At 44.0% G+C, this 23,767-nt stretch overlaps 1 protein-coding gene across 1 annotated transcript; it reads left to right on the top strand.

Annotated features, from left to right (window-relative positions):
* The first annotated feature begins 277 nt into the window (after window positions 1-277).
* pard6gb (par-6 family cell polarity regulator gamma b) lies at window positions 278-23,712 on the top strand. Its single transcript, XM_067256483.1, has 3 exons — window positions 278-532; window positions 4,821-5,043; window positions 21,499-23,712. The coding sequence occupies exons 1-3, from the start codon at window positions 458-460 to the stop codon at window positions 22,551-22,553; spliced, it is 1,353 nt and encodes a 450-aa protein (XP_067112584.1). The 5' UTR covers window positions 278-457; the 3' UTR covers window positions 22,554-23,712.
* Window positions 23,713-23,767: the final 55 nt, after the last annotated feature.

Raw genomic sequence — 23,767 nt, 5'->3', positions numbered from 1 at the left:
TATCCTAGCTTGTCATTGTATATTTATCACAAATAAACATTATGGATTTCATTTTGTCTGTAAATTGACTAATTTACATTATTCATAAATAAGACTTAATTACTGTGGATAACTTGTGAGAGATCTAAAGAAACGCGTCCTCTGGTGCATGGGAGGACCCATGCAACCTGCTTTTGGGCTGTAAACGAATGTGATGATGTCATTTGAAAACTTAAATCACTCCCCCAAGTCAGAGGCGGCGATTTGTTCTTTTCTCTTTAGCCTATTTTGCCAGTGTTTAAATGTTGCCAATGTGTCGCGGACTACTGCACAAATTCGAGAAAGTAAAATAGTCAAACTGTATAGGGTGAAGTTTTTGCCGTCCAAGCGGCACGGGACTGTGGGATTTATAGACGAAACTTAACATAGCTGAGCCCGTTTCTGTGGGCAAGCGCTGAAACTTATTGTAACCGCAAAAATGAATCGGAGTTTTAATAAATCGCAATCCTCCTTACGATTCTTGGATTGCACCGCTGTTGAAGTAAAAAGCAAGGTAAGTCGACTATGTTAACATGTACGCTACACGACAAAACACTTTTGAAGAAGCTAAATTGTTTTCCAGGCTACTTCACATGGTCCCAAACTGCGTTTTTGGCTGAAGCACAGTTAAGTCTAGCTACAGCATGCAACTATTTGTGAGATTCACTGGTCCAATCGGTCATGTTTGAATTCATAGGCTACACATTGTAATGGGTAGCTCTTACTCCCATAACATTAAGATTTTGTGAAATTCCCGCTGAAGCAACTAATCATGCGAATCTAATGAGATGTCTTGAGAGTTTATTGCTTGCCTGTCACGATACTTGATACTGAAAAACTGCATTTGCTGGGAGCTGGACTATTATGCAAATCTCCCTGAATGTTTCTGAGACATTTTCTCTTAAGTTCAGCGTGGATATTGTTGCTACATTGTTGTAACTTTACTTAAGTGTTCTGCAACAGTAGTTGCAACTGAGCGTTGGCAATAACCGATCGATATCTAAAATACTATGGCGTCTTTTACCATCCACCTAGATTACATACCAAACAGCATAGGCCTCATTAGTCGTCCCAAAATAGCGTAGTTGTAATTCACATGCCAGGTACTTATTTACAGCCGTCGATGTTTAACTAGCTTTATCGTGCTATATAGGTTAACTATTTCAAAGATTGAAGCCTAAACATCTATCGTTGGGCTTTGGTGAAAAGGAAAACAAAATTGAGTACCGCAGTGGTGATGGAAGCAACACACGCTTTTGCATCACAACAATTGGAGAACATTTAAAATATGTCTTGAATGTGAACACAAACCCAGCCAAACCGAAGCAGGCAGCAGTTCAGTGCTCCCATGCATGAGAAGGGAGATGGTTGTGTTTAAGGTTCCATTGATTTATCCATAAAAAATATCAGACAACATGGCCTGTGTTCAGTTTTCTACAACACACACTCACAGACACTTGGAGGTACGTAAGAGTAAACCCACTTTGGTGTCTACATAGGTAAAGACCGTTGGGGATGGTTATTTGAATCAATACACGTTCCTCTTGTCTACTCTCATAGCATTGTCATTGGTCACAATCAAAGAAACTCATGCCTGGGTTAAGTTAACCTGGTCAGCAAGATTCCAAAACATTAGCGCGTATGTTGTTAGCCTAGCCAATGGCTCTTATCAAGGCTCTCATTGATGAAGTGCATGGGCACCATGCCCAATGTGGGACCCCCCCCCCTGCTTGTATTGTCTAACATGGGGCAGAGTATCTTGGAATGCTGCTGCCACCACTGTACGTGAGAGGGGACCAGGATGGCGGTTCAGTAAGAGTTGGCCAGCCCCCCCCTCCCCCTCTTGTGCGCAAAGTAAGACCACTCAACTCATCTTTAAAGTTTGGAGAAGTCTAGCTTTGACTGGTGTTTGTGGGGATAGCCTAAAACTGGTTAAAGGGTTGTTCTGTATGTATAGCAGGGTTTGAAATATGGGTAAGGCAAATGTCGTCATGAAACAAACAATCGCTGGTGTGATGATTCAGAAGTCTATTATAAACTCTTAAGGGTACATTGTGACCCATCATCTTGCTTATCACCCTGTTGATGTGCCTGTGCATGCCTTTTCCTTTAAGCATGACACTAGGCACCATCTGTCAACGGCTAATCAGGTTGAGTGAGTATCAGACTCAAAACACACCCACTGTGATGGCAGGCAGAGATGTTGATCTGCATGGAGTGTCTGAATCTAAAATGGCCTCCTCGCCTTATCTTCCATCTCAGCGTCTCCATCTTTTCCTTATCATCTCAGACGAGAAAGACAAGGCAACCATTATGGGTTGACAGTTTCTCACTGACCCCAGTTTAAGGGTATGGGAGGGGGAACCACTTTGACTTAGACAATAGCAAAAAGGCACAGGAGGTGTCTGTCGAAAGCTGTGGGTTTGTTGTTGTTTTTTTGTTGTCAAGCTGTTTTTTGTTACCAGATGTGATTTGACATAGCTACCTCATCCTTCTCAATTCAGTATTTCAGCAATCCTCTTCTGAAGTCAACTTGGTACTTTCTTAAACTTCTGTTTCTACTTGGACGGTCTGTCTAAACTCCAAATTTAGAATTCCCTCCACCCACACCCAACTGCTAAAAGACTGGTCTGGCCCCGCACTCGCACACCTTGCGGGGATTTCAAAATAGGCAGTCTGTGGTGATGGTTAGAAATTGAATGTAAAATATGGCTTACAAATTGTTATGCAAAGATGAAAATTAAGTTTTAAAGGTTTAAAATGTGAAAATACAGATTTCCAGTTAGCTTAGCTTGGCTTGTTACCACAAGTCTGAGGTAAATGTATTTAGTGTAGTACCTGCCTGAACTTGTTGAAAAAATGTTATGCAAGGGGGTGGAGAATCCTGTCAACGTTCAGGTTGTGTATTTTCAGGGAATGTTTCAAATTTAGACCTGTGACGTTTATCTTGTCCAGACTTGCGTTAAGCAATGTTCCATAGTTTCACACTGAAATCAGATTGTTTAAGCAATTGCGTCTTTTTTTTAACTTCCATATTCTATCACTGAACAAAGAAGGCTCATGACTTAACTGAAGTTACTTGAGAGTAACTAAACTAACACTTGTGTTAGTTTAGTTACTTAGTTTTTAGTTGGACAGTTGGACTATTTGCACAATTCTGTCCAAACCAAATGATTCTGAATCATCTCATGTAAACGCCATGCAATATTATTCACACTATAAAGTCTGTGTCAGTGTATGCATGTTTACAAGTGAGCTCAAAAGCATATATGATTGTGTCCTTGTATTTGGCATCAGTTTCTGCCCGATCGGCCATAACACACATGGCATCACACCAATACACCTCCCCTGCAATGACAATCATATTTCATCGACTAATGACATGCTGCTCCTGACTAGGGCCCGCCTCCCTCCCTGACTGCATGATTACAGCATTGCAGCACGATCCACAAATTACCCCTGTGGGATTCAGGGACGTTGCTATTGTGAGAGACAAAGCCTGGCGCGTATCTCCGTTCTCGTTTTCTTCCTCCATCCCGCACTTGCTACCCACACACATCCTTGCCTCATGTCTTTTCCCTTGCCCTATGTGTCATGTGACCGGTGTGGTGACCTCAGGGCAACCTCCTGCTGTGTTCTGACTTGGTGGTCCAATGACAGGGCTGGAATAGCACTGGACAATCGCTGCCCTATGCTCCTGTCAGCTGTGTGTGCTTGCGTGTGTACTTTTTCATTGTCCAGCCTACTCAACTCTGCCATATTGCTCAGAGAGTAGTCACCATGTTGAACTGGCTAGACCTTTGTGTAGTGGGCTGTTGCTGTTATTCCCATAGTCTTTAGACAACTTACTCCCCCTTACTAACCCTTTTCAAAATCTTTCTTTGTGTAAATCCTTCTTCCAATGATTTTGCCAGTCAAGGCTTTGGTTACATATGACTTATATGTCCTATTTTATTATAATATATTATTATTATGTATGTGGCCTATTTGACTGTACACTGTTGGTAATATGAGCCGAGTCACTTAGCTATTTTGTGTTTGTTTGATGTTTAAGGTGTTATTTTGGTTATGTCATTCTATGGAGGTCAGTAAACTATCATTGTTTAGGCTTCTCAGGAATATTGTGTCTCGCTATGGAGGGGAGAACCTTGGCAGCCAGCAAGAAGCAGATGTTGTTCTTGTCTAGAAGCAACAAAAAGTTGTTGCATGTACAGTGATGTGAAAAAGTATTCACCCTCTAAAAACAAGTATTTTCAAGAACTGTGACAACTAATAATATACAAAGAATATTTATAAAATCAACAAATGTGGTTGATTGTGTCTAGATTTCGCATATATTAGGAAAGCAGTGAGGTTGAAAAACAATTAAAAACCGAAAAGAGAAAAAAGTTACGTTTGCAATAGTTAGTATTGAACATAATATTTGTAAAGGAATTAACCATTTTAACAGTGTTTGTATAGTCTCAACTCATTGAAACAGAGAAGGTCAGTAGGCTAGCGCATTTCCGGGGAGATTTCATATGGTAGCTTTCATAAATTTGGGGGATTTGTAAAACCAACACCAACCAAAATACTCCTTTAATAATAAACTTTCAATTTAAAGTTGTTGTCAACAAAACCCAGAACGCTGTTGCACAGGGCTTCATTGGAATGGTCCAGTGTATGTCCCAGTACAGGAAGATTCCAGAATGACTGAGACCAAAGCCCCAGTGTCTCGTCCCTGTTTCAGTCATCATGGAGACTATCCTGCTCACTTTCTTCTTCTTTGATCCTCCTACATCCCCCCCCCCCCCTTCCTGCAGTATGGGGCTGAGTTCCGGCGCTTTTCCGTGGACCGCTTCAAACCGGGCAAGTTTGAGGAGTTCCTCAAGCTCATCATGCACATCCACCGCATCGCCAACATGGAGGTGATGATTGGCTACGCCGACATCCATGGCGACCTACTGCCGATCAACAACGACGATAACTTCTGCAAGGCCGTGTCCACCGCACATCCCCTGCTCCGCGTCTTCATACAGAGACAAGGTGAGAGCTCCCTCTCCCTCGCCGCGGTTTCTCTCCTCCTTTCCTCGCATCCCTTCTTTCCCTTTTTTCAGAGGGCTGGAATGACAAACGTTTTGGAATGACTGTGTTGTACTAACCCTTACAACAACCTTCCCATTGAAAGTCTGACATATACAGTTAGGTTGAGCACTAAAATCACTTTTGTCTCGTGATTTTCTTTAGGGTATTTGCTTCTCATTTTGGTATCGTTACCACTCATTACTATATAGTTGATGTGTACAAAGTTGACTGTTGACCCACTTTCCTTCATTTATTCATAAAATGTCAGTATTATAACTCACTCAGAAATGTTTGTGTAGTTTTGATTGTTTTTAAATGTAATGTATATATTTGTACATTGACTATGTAAGATTACCTATATGATGTGTTTTTACTCAGTTTAAAACAATTTGATCGAAAATAAATGTTCCCACATTGTAAGTAACTGACATGGGTATGCTATGTGTTCCCGGAATTCACAATGTTAGCCATCAGGGTCTTTTTGTTTACCTCATACGAGGACGGGGGGTTGGGGGTTTCCTGTCCTCTTATTGGCTAGGTCTGTCTGTGTCTGTCTGCCGCTTAAGTCCTGTGTCTTATCCAAAGGAAAAGCTTGCAAGCGAATGCAGCCATTGAAAATCAGGTCATTGAGCAAAGCCTGTGTGTCGGCATACCAGACATTACTGAGAGACAAAAGACCTGCGTGAAAGAGAGGCTCCTCACCGTGTGTGTGTGTGTGTGTGTGTGTGAATGAGTCCAGAGACTGCTCTCTATCTCTCTATCTCTTGTCTATAACAGTTGCCTAGATTGAAAAGGCCACTTCCAGCATACAAATGAGTCCATCGTCATCGACCTTTTGTGAGGGAAATTAGTAAAATTGTACAACGTTTCAAAATGCTGTATTTGCATTAACTTTGTAGCCATTTTGTAGTTTAACACACTACAAATTGTAAATGTGTAACAAAAGCAGGAGACATGCAGGGAGACAGACAGGATGTTGGTGTAATGTTGAAACGGCAGGCCCAGGGATGAGAGACAGACTGAAGCCACATTACAAACATTTAATTGAATATCTACTTTATTTTCACCTACACACACACCCCCCTGGGTGGCCCTTTACCACCAAATATGTAATATAAACGTGTAGGGGGCATGCACAGTGTGCACTTTGCATGTTCTTCACAGAAAATGAGCCATGGCCCGTGTCTCAAGTTGAAAATGGTTCCCACATACCCAAACACAACACAAGGGTTAAGGTCTAATCCTCCCTCTCGAATGTTCTGTCATCTGCTTGATTGCGTTTTGGACCCAGAACCATCCAGAACAGACTGCAGAATTAGTTTTCATTGCACTCCACTTAAAACACTAGGAACACTAAGTCTCAATTTGCCAATTATTTTGTCATGTGTGGTAATGTCGCATATTTCAAACTAAGTTTCCCATGGTGAAAGTCTCTCCACCAACGATGAACTTTGACTTTGTGCCTACTATCAAGTGGTTTAACTTTGGGTTGTTTTAACATTTTGTGTGAGTAAAAAACAAACAAATTGACTTTGAGGTAAATGTGTATGTCTCTCCTGATAAATTTCAACAAGTGATAGTCCTTGTCTAGTTGTTGTAAAGTGATGTCACGATGGGGCTACGAGCCGACGAGGGTGCCTTCGCTAATCCCGGAGATGAGCGGTGTCAACCGGTACCATGGAAGTCCTTCCAGTGCTCTGTGCTGGCGCTTGTGAAGGTCAGGCACTGTCCCATCGTCACCGGGCCTCCCAGGACGGTGGGTGCTCAAGCCCCCCGGGTGCATCATTCAGTGACAGACTGACTCCCTGCCCTGTCACACTGGGGTCCATTCAGCTGCCAACCACTCCAGACCAGCCTATCCCACAGATGGAGCTAACACGTAACAGGGCAGCTTCTCAGAAAGCTCGACGTGGCAGCTTAGCCCACTGACAACACTCCAGACGTGGCCTTTCCCTTTCTCCTCCCTTTGTTTTTGATTGAGCTCAGGTTTATTTCGAGAGAAAAGAGAAACTGTTTCTGAAATCTTCTCTGAGCGAAGACTGTCCTAAGGATGTTTAGTGTAAACATGCATTTCTGTGTCCATGCACAGGCAGTTTTGTGTGTGTGTGTGTCTATGCACGCTAAAAAGGGTCACCGTCAAGGTTGAATGCGCTAGAAAGGCCCATTGATGTGTGCAGGTGCTGTTCCCTCAGGTCCTCCCAGGGATGACTGGGAGCCCTCAGAACTCTGGGTAATGACTAATCTAGGTTCAAAGGGGAAGTTGAACCTGGAAGAACCCCTGCTGAGGACAGACTTCCTCCCTTTTTAATTTAACCGTCAAATTGAACCCCCCCACCCCGCCTTCATATTTCCCTTTTCTTGTTAGTGTGTGTACTTGACCCGTGTTGGAATTCTCCATAGCTGTCATTCTTTCTCCTGATAGGTGCCGTATTATCTTCCTTGCTCATTTTTGTGCTTACATACACTTCATCTAGCTATCAAAGAGAGAGAGAGGTAGACATCCTGGAGTGTCCAGACCTATCACAGAGAGAGGTAGACATCCTGAAGTGTCCAGACCTATCACAGAGCGAGGTAGACATCCTGAAGTGTCCAGACCTATCACAGAGCGAGGTAGACATCCTGAAGTGTCCAGACCTATCACAGAGAGAGGTAGACATCCTGAAGTGTCCAGACCTATCACAGAGCGAGGTAGACATCCTGAAGTGTCCAGACCTATGACTCGTTTCTTCACACACAACATGCCTTTCCCTCCACACTGGAGTCTGTCTTTAATTTCCTTGCATAATTTTCTAATCTCCAGCTCTTGGAGTCACCAATGTTTGCACAATAATGATTAACGAAAAGCTCAGATTAGATTTTGTATTGACTTTTCTTTTTCTGTTGGGGGGGGTTCATGGACCAGTTAGCAGCTCACTGAGGGAAGGAAGAACCCAACAAGTCTACAGGCTGAGAGCGAGAGAGATTTTCAATCTAAGTGAACATTGTTGTAGTTAGGCAGGGGCTCCATGTTTTGTGTGGGTGTTGTACAATCTGCCCAGTCACGGGGCAGTCCACTCAGTTGACCGGCCAGTCACAAACTCGCAACCCCAGAGTTCTGTATGTTGATCAGTACTTGGAGAAACACCCAGTTTGTCTGACTCGTGCAGTGCCCATGGTATATTCCAGACTGTTTGCTTGCTTGCTTACATATTGCTAGATTATCACATGGGACAGATATAAAGATATCACTTTTCCACCTGCTCATATTTTAAGTTAAATTAGGCTACTGAATGTGACTCGAGTTAAACCTAGAAGTTATAAACGTGATTTAAATCTGTGCTGGCACAAAGATATATGTGATTCTTTCAAACGAATACAGTTTCAAAAGGAAAGGTTAGTGAGGGGGGTCGGAGAAAAAGGGAGAGAGGCAGGTCGGTAATTAGGACTCGCCCGTTTTCCCCTTCAGACCACAGAAATCAGCTTTGGCCTCCCTCTGTCCATACAGGTTAGATTCCATCTCTGATGAATTTAATTTCAAATGTATTCATGCCAAGAACGCTGGCTCCCCCACCTATCCTCCCCCTTACATAATCCTTCTGTGGATTATACAACTAAACTCTCGTGCCAGATGAAAACCGCTGTCAGACAGACTGACCCCTGCCTAGTTCATCCAGTTTGGCCACGTGGATACAATAATAATCCTTGAAATATTTAGAAAGTGGAAAGCCTCCATGGATTGAGGGGGAAAAAAACAAACACGAAATTGTTAGGCAGTTTCACAAAAGTGAAGGCAATTTTCGAAAGCTATTCTACTGTTTTGGCTCTACACTGTACGACTCTTGCCTAGACTGTTCCTAGTCACTTTGCTGTGTGCGTGCGTGTGTTCTTGTGCCGTGCCAAGTGAAAATGCGTAGCAGACTGGATGTAGGTGTGTGTGCATGTGTGTGGCCACCTCTCGCTGCAATCTCCTCACTATAAAAGCTGCGGGGAGTGCGATGGAGCTGCCTGGTGCCTGCGAGGAGCAGAGTGGAGGAACAACAGCATGCCTGATTGAGATGCTTCCTCTTTGTGTCCCAGCCAGCCTGGTCCCCTGTGGAAGAGCCATTAAACAGGCCCTAAATCAATCACTTGGCACGGTCTTGCTAACGCACACAATCCCGACACAACGATGACCCCACACACACTTTTCTGTGGATTTCCTTGACTGCTGCCGTGTAGTTTCGCGTTCGCTCCCCTTTGGTGTGTGGCCTGTGTGTGACGTGGCAGGAGTTCCACGTTTGAGACAGATATGGTGACGGTGTAAAAACATGTTTTGCATCCTTGTTTGCAGCGGTTTATGAACGGTTTTCAGTTTCCCCGCTGCTTCCTTTTCCTTGGTCAGTGCTCCTTGTTTGTCGCTGTTGTTTTTAGAGTTGTGACTCACGAGAGATCACGGCTCCTTACACTGCAGATTACAATCTGTCTTGTAGGGAGATGGCTGAGTGGTTAGGGAATCGGGCTATTAATCAGAAGGTTGCCGGTTTGATTCCTGACTGTGCAAAATGACGTTGTGTCCACTTCACTCTACTTGCCTCGGGGGGATGTCCCTGTACTTACTGTAAGTCGCTCTGGATAAGAGCGTCTGCTAAATGACTAAATGTAAATGTCTTGTGGGCACAGAAGCACGCTTTTGCAGACAGACACATTTTTTTGCATACACGCACGTGTACTCCCAGCCTTAAAGTAGGTTGGGGGGAGGCCTGGGTTCACTTTAATTAAACCTTCAGGTCGGTCATGTTTGAAGTAGGGTGGGGGTTGTGTCTCTGCTTCATTTTGTTTTACGAGCCTGCTTGGAAAGTGCCTCTGCTCTCCCACAATGAAGTTTCCAGATAACTACCACCGAAATCTGGATTTGTTCTTTCTCATCTTGACATGGACGTTACATCCCAGCCCAGTGACGTTTTCCCTGAATTGTTGGTTGGATAGATACATAGACAGATAGGTCCATGATCTAGTATAAGAAATGTATTTATTGGTAATGATAGATGTCGATATATTGATTTTCCTGCAGGCAACAATGTCCTAAACGACCGAATAATACTTGCACTGCAATTGAAATAATGTGCCACTGCCAACTCATCCAGCAGAGAAAACAAAAATCCTTCAGTCCCTCTCCATGCCTCCTCTCCTCTGAGAGGAAGCAACCAAAACCGCAAGTCACAGGCTTAGTAACACACACAAACACACACATTTGCATTGTGTGTGTATGTGTGTGTTTTTTAATTTGTAGTTTCTAATTCCAGGCAGTGTTCTGTGGCTACTGGATTTGACCCAGTCCGACGTGGTTTAGGAGGAGAGACAGGCGGAGATGGCTCTTTACAGGGTGGACCCCTGGGAAAGGTGCATTGTGGTTAGCATGGGGTTTGTGAGTTCTTCAAGGGAGGAGCTGCTGTTTTGCGTAAAGGCTGCCTGGTGGAAGGCTGTGCACTCCGGTCCCTCCTAATTACAGCCTGACTGTAGGACAAGGTTAGGCATGTGGTGTGTGTTTTTCTGGTATGTGTTTCTGTGCAGACAGTGCATGTGTGGGTGTTTGTTCTGTGTATTCAGCTGTGTGTGTGTGTGTATGTGAGAGTGGTGTGAAAGAATAGGCACTTTGCTACAGAGTTGTGAACACAAGTGCAAGCTTGTCTTGCTTCATTACTTTCAGTTGAGACTGATTGAAGTCGTTTACCTTCATTGAGGCATGCCACACATTCATGTTGGCTTGGCTGTTTTTAGCATTGAAGTAGCTCATTTCCATATGATGTGCAATTTTGTATTTAATTTCACTGATTGTTTCTCTCTTTTGAAAGGTTGACCAATTTTTTAGAGCATGAGGGGTGCATTTGTGTGCATGTAATCAATGACATTCTGGATACTTTCTCTGCACTGGACTTTTTGAGGTTTGGCTATACTTTGCACAGACATCTGCTTTTTGTCACAATCTAAAATGTTAGTGCAGTACACTTCAATTCATTGGTGGTCACAACATCAAACTCACTTTGGACTTGGAATCAGACTCTGTAGCTCATTAAAAGCATGGATTATTCTATGCAGTGAGGGTCTTGACCTGTTTATAAGTACTTTTCCTAGGGGAACTCCCCTCTCATCACCTGAATCCAATCAGGGCCTCAGGTGACGCAAAATCTTGTACATGTGATGACATCTGAATGTTGTTTACAGCTCTGTTTATTTTCTGGGTTTTGAGAGGGTCACAAGTTCCACCATCTAAAAATCAGGGATGATCTGTGACAAGACTCTAATTCACTTAGTGTGTGTGCCTGCGGTTCTCTCTCTCCATCTTTATGCATGTGTTTGTGAAGCTGAGAAGTCAAACTTGGCCGGGGTCAGATGGCTGAGCGGTTAGGGAATCAGGCTATTAATCCAAAGGTTTCTGGTTTGATTCCTGGCCGTGCAAAATGACGTGTCCTTGGGCAAGGCACTTCACCCTACATGCCTCGGGGGAATTTCCCTGTATTTACTGTAACTCTGGGTAAGAGCGTCTGCTAAATGACAATGTAAATGTAAGACTGGATCTGTGATCTGGTCAAACTCACACAAACCCCACTCATGCAATTACTTGATCTTACATAATACATGTTCACCCAGAGCATGACTGCAAGAAGTTGTTTGCTTTTCATGTTAAGACCGGTAATATATTATCCCCTGAGTTTGTCGAATTGAGCTTCATTCAGATCTGGAAAAGAAGTGGTTCCAGTTTGTTTATGTTATAATCCCCTGGTGAAATAGTACTGGGGCTGAGTCGGAAATCCACATTTGTTATTTCCTTTTTTTTTGGGGGGGGGGGGGGGGGGGGGGGCGGGGAGAGGGAAGAGTAGCTCAGGAAGGTGTGTGTTTAATCGTCACCATTTAGAATCTCAATTATCCTGTGTCATTTGGAAATTCAATTTGTCCTGGTTTGTCTCATCTTGGTGTGGATTTTGGGGAGATTAACAATGACAACCTCGAATGCAATAGCCTCTGTTCTACCCTACTCTACTGTACACAGTCATGGTCTGGGATGGTTGGAAGGTTATGGGGGTGGGGTGGCTGAAGGGTGGGGGTGGGGGGGGTGCTCAAGGGGAATTAAAGCAACTATTAAGCTCAGATCAAGTCCTTGTTGCTAGGACAGGCAGATATAGGTCAGGGCTTTAAAACAATGACACAAGCTGTCAGACCCCCCTACGCAGGGAGAGACTTGTTTAACTACAACTCGCTGATCAGTTACAGTACTTGATTGGCTGCCTAGAGTCCTCAAGTGTATTTGACTGGCCATAGAGGATCAGGAGAGGTGAATGAGGGAACATCCAATTGGTTTAGCTCAAACCCAAATGGGACAGAGGCCTAAATTATAAAATAATTTATAATAATGAGTATCTCCTTAGAGGTACAATTACCAAGGTTTATGACAGTTAAAGTGTAATGCTTATTTCATATTTATTTATTTTTTTCCATTTTATTTTCATAGGCAGGGTCGTAAATGTTTGCAAAAATAAACACGACACAAACATGACAAAACTTGTCATGTTTGCTGGACAGGCTTCTTGTCCGTCTACCTGGCAGTAGTAAGTTCATGTGTTTTGGGGGGGTGTCTTTGAACGGAGGGGGTGAGGTATTTTGATTTGAATCCTTTTGAACTCAAGCCATTGCCAGGTTTATTAAAAAATTAAACTTACCGATCCTGCCTTTAAGTTAAAACACGAGTAACTTGCTTTTCCCTCTTGTGGTTATAGAGTTGAAGACAGGCCAATGATTTTACATTTTTGTATGCTCAGATGGTGGAATGTGGATGAATACGGGTGATAGCTGACCTTTGCTAATATGTGTGGGTGTTCGTGTGTCACATCACCACCGTTAAGAAAATCGGTGGAGCAAGGAAGGAGTAGAGAACAGGACCAGCTTGTGTCAACACACTCAGGAAGCATACTGTTCCACAGGGTTGCCAAAAACTGGGTGTGGGTGCTTCAGGTGCATAGTCATGAGCACAAACCTGTCCCAGCATGCAGAGCCGTTTCTCAACTTCCCCCAGGGAAGAGGAACATGGGGGACGAGATGGGGCGTGACTGCTCCAAGTGGTCAAAGGCTCTGTTGTACTCTGTGTGTTTGGAAATGACAACTGTCTGGCATTAAAATAAATCAATAAAATCAATAAAGTGTACTCAGCAGGGAACGTGCTAAATAGAATTAAGATTGTTTGCTGTGTGCAGTAATATCGTTCAAATGGGACGTTTGTTCTTTTGTGAGTTAAGGGTGACTTAATCACGTAGAAAGCAATGTGACTGTAGTTTTAGTAAGCCATTTTCTGAAGTAGCTTAGGAGAAACCTCTCATCTTTTGCTTACTATTAATGATGATTCCTGTCTTGTGCTAGTAGGGGATGGCACCGTCTGTGCACCATATCCACCTCAGTCACCTCATTCTAACAATAGCATTAGCTAATTCACCAAAGTTGAGAAGTACTTTGTGTGAGTGTGAATCTGTAATCCCCTGGACTTGGTGTTTGTCACCTGGAGGATTAGATCTAAGGCCGGGCTCAAGTCACTGACAGGATGGCGTGGAGGTGGAGGGGTCAGACCAGGCAAGGACTGACCAACTGTTCCACATTCTTAGGAGCTTCCAACTTTAATAAGTATAGTTGCACTGGTGACTACAATTCACCAAAATATGTGTCATATTTGAAAGAAATACCATCGGTATGATGAGTGCAGGACATTTAGTGTTTACTATCAGACATTGTGGTGGGTCTGTGAACAGGGATGATGAGCACAGTTAGTTAAGGCTTGGCCATGTTAATGAGGAGTCTTTGTACATTAGTCAGCTGCACACAACCGGGGTTATGTTCTTGCCCTCTCTTCTGGGTCCCTAATTCTCTTTTGTCCAATTAAAATACTGTCCCTTTTCCTACATGTCATTCCTCCCCCATTATCATTGTTCAACTGCAATGACTCCCGAGTCATCAGAATTGAAACAATGACTCCCTACCTATAGTAATAAGAACTGAAACAATGACTCCCTACCTATAGTAATAAGAACTGAAACAATGACTCCCTACCTATAGTAATAAGAACTGAAACAATGACTCCCTACCTATAGTAATAAGAACTGAAACAATGACTCCCTACCTATAGTAATCAGAATTGAAACAATGACTCAATCCTCGATCTCCCACTGGCTTTATGAATGGACCGTACTCCATCATCCCACATTAACTCTAAATGAATTCTATCCACACAGGACACACACACAAATAGCTCTGACTTGAATGAACAATCGCAAAGCGTGTCCAATTTTAAACACGTCTTTCAGCTCGGTCTTGTTAAATGTAACTAGTGGGCTCAAGAGCTTGGAGTGTGAGGTACTTTGTTGTCTGGTCCTCATCGCTCTCATGTGGTTCACAGAACAGCAGCATGGCGTTCTCTGCTGCGGTGGAACAGCTGTCTCTAATCGGCTCTCGGGACTTTCACTCTCAAACGGACTACGTGGACGTGGCCTTTTGCCATTTTTTTGTGAGTTTTTCTGGACATGCTATTGTTTAGGTTAGCACTTAGGAATCAGTGCATTGGTTTGTTTTGGGGAATGTATTGGAACCTATATGCCTCTTATTTTCTCAACAGAAGGCAAAACAACTTGTGGACATGATTTAATGTCTTGAGCATCACCTATGACAACTCTTGTTTACTGTTCTTCCTGCTTACTTCTATAGCACTTATAATCATTTTCTACTCAGTTAAAAAGTTTGATTCTGTGTGCACAGATCCAGCATGTACCCATTGTATTAAGTTCATGTGTATACCATGTAAAAGTGAATATACTCTTTTAGAACATATGCGAGGAAGAGAACTCGTCAACATGTTCAGAGAACACATTTTTTTCTGTTGGTGGAGAACATCCACCTGAAAGTCTGAAGATGGTTTGAATACAAATCCAGTTGAAACAGTACAGCCGTGCCAATAATTCACTTTGACCTCAGACTAGGAAGCTACGGATTAAACCCTGCATTCTCACAGAAAACCAAGTCTTCAAAGGAGTGTTTTAATAAAGGTAGATGGGAGGAGAAAAGCGTTTCTCTGTTCGTGTTCCCCCTTCTCTCCCCTGTCTGTCTCCCATAGAGGAATGCAAGACCTGCCCCCCCCCTCACCACCAACACCACCTATTACTTCCCTCCCCCCACCCTGCCAGCTCACTGAGCCCTCACTATCCCTCTCTTTGCTCTATCTGCCCCCGCCCTATTTTTCACTCCTCACTCCCTGTCTCGTAACCCACTGAGTCCTCTGCCATGACCTGTGGCAGAAATGTGCTGCGTATGAAGAAAAGGGGTGGCGGCGCAGAACCAAGAGAGAGAGAGGGGAGAGAGAGCTTCTTAATCCTGAGACACACTCTCCACACTTTTGCCGACCAGGCAGCTCTCCTTAACTTGTCCCAGATGTGTGGCGGCCCATACACCATGCTAACAGTAAGGTTGGGAGGGGAGGGGTGGTTGGAGAGGGGAGGGGAGGGCAGGGGGGGGGGGCTGCTCCCCCACTTGTCTTGGCCCCATGCTGAGAACTTTGACCTGTCCTTCCATTCAATACTATGTGCTGTCTGTCTCTGATCTCGGTTCACATTTCAGCTTCATGGTCCCTGGTGGCTGTCATATAGTAGTGAAACTAAGTTGTTGGACATGTACACAACCATAAAGGGAACTCCAAACATGAGAACTAGAATGAGTAGGAACTTCAAATAGGTTCCGAGTTAAACCTCCTCCCCCCTCTGTCATTGTCTGGATATTCTAAGACCAAGTTCTATCCCGGCCGTGAGCACCCCACAAAGAATGTGAACCATGTCTGATTATTTAACCTTTTTTTTTTTACTTGACAAGGGGTTGCCTTGCTTCTTCTGCCAAATGTTTCTTTTTTTTGTGCTTGTTAGCATTTGCTGGACGTCTTGGCAGCCTTAGTCTCCCAGACAGACCTCCCTAATGTTTTGAAAAGACAGCGCGGAGACGTGAAGTGTTCCATCAACGTTTAACCTTGAACTGAACCACTAGTGGCATACCACCCACAAAGCTGCATGGACATTTACAATACGGCTAAAACAGGGTTGTGACATGGTATTCTGCATTCTACTGAAGCTGTGGAGGTGAATCTATTTGAGTCCCTTTCTGGAGTTCTAATAAACTTCGGCAACCGTGAGTCATTGGTTAGTGTCTAGTCCTGTTTAGAAAAGAGAAAGGGATGTTCCATTAGTTCTACATTTTGCCAAATTTTACATTCTGAACTCATTTAAGAGCGGACACCGGTTGAGACCGAGCACCAAGCCCAATGTCATGACCGGTTAGTTCTGTGGCTAACCATAGTTATAAACACACTCACAGATAGAAAGAGAACATGGACCCTGTTACCCGAGTTGCCCAAAATATATTTGAAGTGGCACACATACCAGTGCCCCTCACCTGTAAATTCATCATTCAAAATTCCTACTCTAAATTCAATAACCTCACAGCATAAGATTACCGGTAGCCCCAAAAACTGTTTGCCATTCTTCATACTACGTGGTTTTCGACAGACACGCTCCCATTAGTTTGCAGCCCCAGTTCTAAACTTGCCTTTGTGGTACCTACGCTACTCTTTTTCATCCAGTGTCTCCTTTGTTTGCTTGAAAACCACCCCTATGCCTGCATGTGCAGATGCACACACCTAGTCCTACACACACACACACACACTACCACATACACACTTAATTTATACTGTAGTTCCTGTTCGTTGTCCCACACTTTCATCCACATTACTCACAGAGGACAAACTGTTCATAGATTACCGCTGCAGGATTCAAAATTGTGGCTCAACATAGAAGCCCTGCTCTGGTTTTTGTTTTATTCTATGTTTCTATGTTTTCTTCTTCTGGCGTGTTCACGGGTGCATTTGTCTGGTCCTCGGCTTTGAACAAAAGAACAAAGTTGGGGCAGAGGCCTAATGGGCAATCATAAAACTCTTGACTTTTTATTAGAGCAAGTAAAAATTATGTAGGACTTGAAAGGGGCTCTTCCTCCCAGCCCCAGTTAAATAGATGTGGGCTTTGATGGACAAGAGAAAATAAAGAGGACTTGTTTTGCCTTTTGGGTTCATTCCAACCTTGTACCTTACATACAGGATACAGTAGAAAGGGATGATTTGAGAGCTAGCAGTCTCCAGATGTAAAGCTGCTCCTAAACAACTAGAAAATCTTAAAATAGCCTCCAGTCGGCTAGTTACATTGAGCTATTCAGACTTGAGTGAAAGATACCTGTTAGCAGAGGCCTGGGGAATCTGTGTCCTCGCACACTCACACAGCCACATTCCTGACCACTACAGCACTGCTGAGTCAGATGCACGAACGCACGCACGCACACACAGGGTTCTTGACCCGCCGAGCCCTCCACAGCCCTGACCCATAACCCCTGACTCCTTTATGGCGCGGTGTCAGACCAGGTGACTCATTGACATCACATGCTGTCATTGTTAAGGTTGCTCACCCTGTGCGCCAGTACTCTCTTGAGACGTCTCATCACCAGTGCCAATTCTTCCGCATACAACTGGTGTGTCTGTACTCTGTGCACATTTGGGTGTAGTTGAATAGTAACTGTAACTGTTTCCATTTACAATGTCATAACTGTACATTTCCCTCTGAAGTTATTTTCATTCAGAAACTTTCTTCGTTCTGCGGTTCAATTTCGAAAACGTTCTCATTATCTTTTGAAAGGCTCTCGCTTTCTTATTAGTCCGAGTGTAAAAATCCATGAGTGTTCATTGAGCCTTCACATGTCTGGCAATTACCCCGCGAGCCTTTGATCCACAAGTTTGAATTTCACTTGCTCATCATGCCTCAGTGCAATAAGGATTACCCATATGAGGGGGTTGTTAAGTTAACCTGTGTGTGAAGGGCTCTAGTTGAGTCAACAAGCTCAGAATGAGAGTGCCATGCATGTCTCTCATCGGAATTAGTCAGACAATGGAAGGAAAGAAAACAACAGAATACTGGCTTGTGGTTATCTGTCATTTATCCCAAAGTTTTAACATGAGACCGTTGGGTTGAGAAAATCACCAAATATCCTCAGAGAACCTAGAACCGCAATGTACACACTGTAGTGTCAATCCAAATCGAGGTATTTTCAGGGTCTTGTTTTCACTTTTTATACAAACTGAACTCGGACCAGCCAGGCCGAGCTTTGGCTTTGTGTTGTGGAAAATCCCAGCAGGGCCTCAGTGAGTCCCGGCAGGGCCTCAGTGAGTCCCGGCAGGCACGCTGACATGGCACACGCTGTCCCACAGACCCGCAGACGGGGTACTGCTGCCAGACTTGAGCTCTTACTCTGAAGCACAATTCCTGCCGCATTCCCAGGTTCTATTTTATTCTTAAAACTGCAGAGGCTCCGAGTGATCATGTTACCGGGCAGAATGTCAGTTTGGTGGAGAAGGTCTCATTGGTGCATGTCCTCAAGTCAGGAGCTATCCCAAGAGTGTATCCATAAAACCATTGATGGGAATATCAGTTAGGTAGCCAAAACAACTCAAACCTAACTTGATATCAAGTTGTGCATCTCATCTTACCCTAATCCAAGTCAATGGAATCTCAGTGATCAGTACAACTGTCAGTCAAAAAGATAAGCAGGTGAAACATTTTCAGTTCAATTGTTTATTAAACAATAAACTGTGTTCTCTGCTCTTACTGCTCCTGCGCCAATTTGGAAACAAAATCAAACAAAAGTGCATGTCTACCTGTGTTTGTGTTTGAATGCAGCCTACAAGTTATATTGACCTCTTCCCTCATATGTATTTTTTTTGTTTGATTGCCTTTTGCAACCCCCCCCCCCCCCCCCCCCCACACACACACACACACACACACACACACACACACCTCTCCACACACGTGTATTTTATTTTCTGATTTTAGTTTTTGCTGGTAGTGGTAAGCTGTTGACACATTGTGTTTTCAGACTGCACTAAATGGTGGTGATTAGCGTGGTTGGCATCCTGACCATCTTTCCATCGAGTAAACTCAAGGTTCCGTGTCTGTAGCAGGCATCAGCCCAATGATTGGGACGTGATTTCACCGTCATACAAGTGCGTCTGTCGGCTACACATCAGTGGCGCCCCCAGACATGGGGGTGGCCAGATGGGGCCACTGAAAATCTTGGGATGGCACGCCAAAACCAAAGCCATAACAGAATCTCAGGAATACTATGCTGTTGTAGTATATAGGATAGTTGAAAACAATGCCAATATGAGAGTTAAAAAATCACATACGGATAAACTTTGGTTTCTTACTTTACAGTTAATAGGGAAAACATTTTATTCATCGAAATAACGCACTCTACTTTTAGCGATGCTACTGACCAACACTGCTCGTCAGTGAGTAGCAGTGCACGGGTCTGTAATGAGACAAAGCGGCAAACTCTCCAATATGTTTCCCATCAGCCAGACTTGCACTTGTGGCCAGAAATTCCACCCCATAATAAACGCCTGTCTGGTTTCAATCAAAACAACTATGCCTCCACCCTGGTAACCTCCTTAAAAAATCTCTGAATAACTGCAGCAACCCACTTTGATGACATTCAGAAGCTTTCTGCTAGAAGTTGCATATTTTGAAAATGGTCTAATGCACTGAACTTCAGAGGAGGCGTTTTCCAGACTCGTTTGATCTAAAACGGCTTGCTAGGCAGTTAGCTGGCTAGCTTTGACCCGAGCCATACAGAATAGTAGACAAGCCAGGCCGGGCTGTATTTGTGGTTTTCCGACTTCAATAACTGTGGTCTTCTGTTCCACCTATGTGCTCGGGAGTCTAGCTGGTGTGTACAGCAAGCCGCATAATAACATTTGGTCCCAGGGCCACCATATTAAAACAGTGTATTTTGCCTCGTAATTAGATTCCAGCAGGAGGAGGAGGGAAATGGAACTCTCCTGAGTCAGCTGTCTGACAGAGAGCCTTAATACGGTACAGACACACTCAGAGAAGAGCCTCCACAGATGAACTGTTAGCGCTAAAATACTGAAGAAATTCTAAGGAAGGAAATGTTTGTTCATGTTTCTCCTCGTGTATAAAGAGATCAGTGAAGCCAGTCAACGTGACGGGATGGGGATTTTGACAGTTTTAAAACATTTTGTTGTTTGATGCTTGTTGTTTTGCTTGCTTGCACAAAGTATGTTGTGTGTACTGTAAAGTACACGAATCTAAGCGTGGAAGCTCAAATACACACTTTGTACAAGGCAGGTGTCCTCCCACAGGTTTGTGACTCACTCCAATTGTCACGGAGGCAGTGCCCCCTCCCCCTGAGGGACTTCCTGTCCCATGGTGTCCAGATTTCCTGTTTTCCGACAGGAAAAAAGAATCAAGCAGAAACTTTTTAGATAAAGACCTCATGACACTCTTTCTCCCCTCCGTTCTATTGATAATGTGAGATTAGGACATCTGTTGGTGATATTATCGTTGTCTGGAAAAATACAGATTGTTCTTTGACTAACCACTGAAAAACTGTTAGAACCTCTGCCATTCTTATTCGTGTCTGCTAATTGAATAAACTTCAAATGTAACATTTAAAGGCAGTAATCGTACATGATGATTATGATTGTAGTGCTCCTGAGTGGTTTGTCTTGCCATTGTTTCCTTGTTGCACGGAAGGGCAACTTCCACTTGGTGTGGACAATACAGTTCTAGTTTTCCAGTTTGTTTTTATCTTCCATTACATTGTAGTCTTGCCAGATAGACAGCTTGTTGTGTGCTGTCAAGAGGCCAGTATTATGTTACCTTCCACAAGTTTTGTTCAGTTAATGCTTTGTTTAAAGTGAAGTGGAAAGCAGATCTGAGTTTGAAAATCTCCTGAAAGGCTTTAATCGTGACTGTGTCCTGGCATCATACTATGAGTAGGACTTTGGCCAAGCCTTTGACTATTACGGCAGCTTAGTTTGATATGATCATAGGATGGCTTTCTCTTGTTCCCTGGCCAGTGTGACTGGTACTTGTTTTCTCTAGGTTCCTATATGGTACATTCCTACTTAGTTAACAGCTGTTTGTGTGCACATGCACAGATTTCCCTCAAACATCTCAGAAAGCAGCAGCAGCAGCAGCGGGGCGTGTCACAGAAGGGACTGCTCACTCAGCACTATGCACACACACATTCACAGGCTCGGCATGTCATGAATGACTCCTAGCTGGAATTTAGTGGCTAGACCCCCCTTTTCTCAGTGGCCTCAAAGTTGACATTTCAGCATTTGACTCGCTAGGCCAATTTTCTCAACTTTAATTTATGATTTATAAATGTCACACTAGGGATCAAATCTGTATGACAGTCTCTAGCCTCTACTCTCTGCTTGTATCCACATCCATATGCCAATGCTAGACTGCATGTGTTTCTAGTCATGAAATGTGACATGTTCTGAAGTTCTCTCCCTCCTTCTCTGCCTTGCAGAAGAGGTGGACTACGCCAACTTTGGCACCAACACGCTGACGCGCAGGAAGAAGGCAGCGGTGGTGCTCCGCAACGACGTCAACCGCAAGCGGCCGCACATACGCATCGGCATGCCGCAAGACTTCCGGCCCGTCTCCTCCATCATCGACGTGGACATCCTGCCCGAGTCCCACCGTCGCGTCCGGCTGTACCGCCACGGCTCCGACAAGCCGCTGGGCTTCTACATCCGCGACGGCACAAGCGTCCGGGTGACGCCACACGGGTTGGAGAAGGTTCCGGGCATCTTCATCTCCAGGATGGTCCCTGGCGGCCTGGCGGAAAGCACGGGACTGCTGGCGGTGAACGATGAGGTTCTGGAGGTGAACGGCATTGAGGTGACCGGTAAGTCCCTAGACCAAGTGACGGACATGATGATTGCCAACAGCCATAACCTCATTGTGACGGTCAAGCCAGTCAACCAGCGCAACAACGTCGTGCGAAGCAGCCGCATTTCTGGCAGCTCAGGCCAGTCATCAGACAGCGGTGGCTCCACCGGCTACCCCAGCCTGTCCACCACAATTGCCCTGGCAATGAACCCAGGGGCTCACCACGGCTACCCGGACGAGTTGGAGAGCGATGAGGAATCTGATATCGTCATCGAGAGCAGCCTGAAGAGGCCGTCCCGGCGTTCTAACTCCTCAACGACTTCAGCAACAACAACACGCTCCCTGGCTCCAACTCAAGCCCTGGTGGCCCCTCCACTGGCTCCACCCCCTGTCGTCCCCCCCAGTCCCCCCACGCGCCCAGCCTCCATGGTTTCCACGGCCTCATTCCACTCCCAGCCAAGCCTGAATGGGGGGACCCATCACAGCAGTCTCAGTTTCCAGCTCCACAGAGACCTGACGCTCCAACAGCAGGCGGGATACCAGCCCCAGCACCACAGTAGCAACCCTGCCCTACGACACAGCAATGGCAGCCTGCATAAAATCCTCAGTACCATGAGAACGGACCCACGACACAGCCTTGCACTGCCCAGAGGAGGCGTGGAAGAGGACGGCACTGTCATTACCCTATAATACACACTCAGCGACACTCAACCCTCCTGGCTACCCAGAGACTGTGGAACTTTCTTTGCTGGGTGTATGATAATAAACACACTTCCTCAAACTTTCTTAACTAAATGTGTTACTTTTTAAAATCTAAATCCAACAATAACACGACTACGAATACAATAGTCAGGAAGAGAGTTCACGAGGAGAGTTCATTTTGTATTGTTTGTGTTTTTAAATGTTTTCTCAGTCTTGCATCAAAGATTTTTTTTTATGTAAAGTACATTCAGGCATTTAACAATTTTAGGCAAGTCCACTGTTGTGTAGTCTTACATCACCCCCAACTTTTGGAAACCACTGATTACTTTTCTTTCACTCTCCTTTTTAGGACCAACTTTAAGGTTTTGTGTATTAAGAACATTTTAAATGGAAATTCTGTTTCTGATCAATGCTGTGTAGATTGTCAAATTATTTTCTTCAATCTCTTAACCATGGATTTATTTTTTTAAAGTTTGTATTTTGCTCCAATAAATTAAGTCTTAAGGTGTTTTGCTTCAAAAATTACACAAAATCTAGACTTGCAGTATTGATTATGGTCATATGTACCATTTTAATCATTATTTCCATCTTCACATACAAACCTGAATCTTATTGTGAGCAACTCACCCAATAATGTTTTCTGCTGTAGGGAAAATATAGTTCACGCCATCTATAATGTTTGCTAATGGATGTTTATATTTCGGAAGTATTTTCCACCTGTTACATTTTGATGTTACTATGTTGACACTGACAATTACTGGACATTTTACCCTGCATGCAGTGACACTTCCTGGTTATCAGATGCTTTATTTTCTTAATGTTTTCCTCCCAAAAGGGATTCCAGTCCATGGAATGCAGCTTTACCCCTTGCAGCCGCACATTCTCACCTCTCCTCTAATGAACATCTTATCTCTGCTGTTTACTCAAACACTGTGACACTGTGCTTGTGAAGCAGTTATTACTTTTGTGACATGTAGGACCTCCTACTAGCAGATAACACATGGACTAGACACAGCAGGAATCTTCTGGATGGGTCGTTTCAGTCCTTACTTGCATACCACAATGTTATAGAAATTGGTCCTGTTGTCTAAATAATACGCTATGGCTAGCTGGTATGTATATTTGTCAATAAAGTCTCTTTCATTTACTCTTCAATTATTGGGCATTCATTTTAAGGACATATACTGGGATAATTGGGTGTC

This window comes from Osmerus mordax, chromosome 18, assembly GCF_038355195.1.
Source record: "Osmerus mordax isolate fOsmMor3 chromosome 18, fOsmMor3.pri, whole genome shotgun sequence".
Classification (NCBI taxonomy): Eukaryota; Metazoa; Chordata; class Actinopteri; order Osmeriformes; family Osmeridae; genus Osmerus; species Osmerus mordax.
The sequence above is the reverse complement of the archived record's forward strand: the minus strand, read 5'-3'. Positions and strand labels throughout refer to the sequence as shown.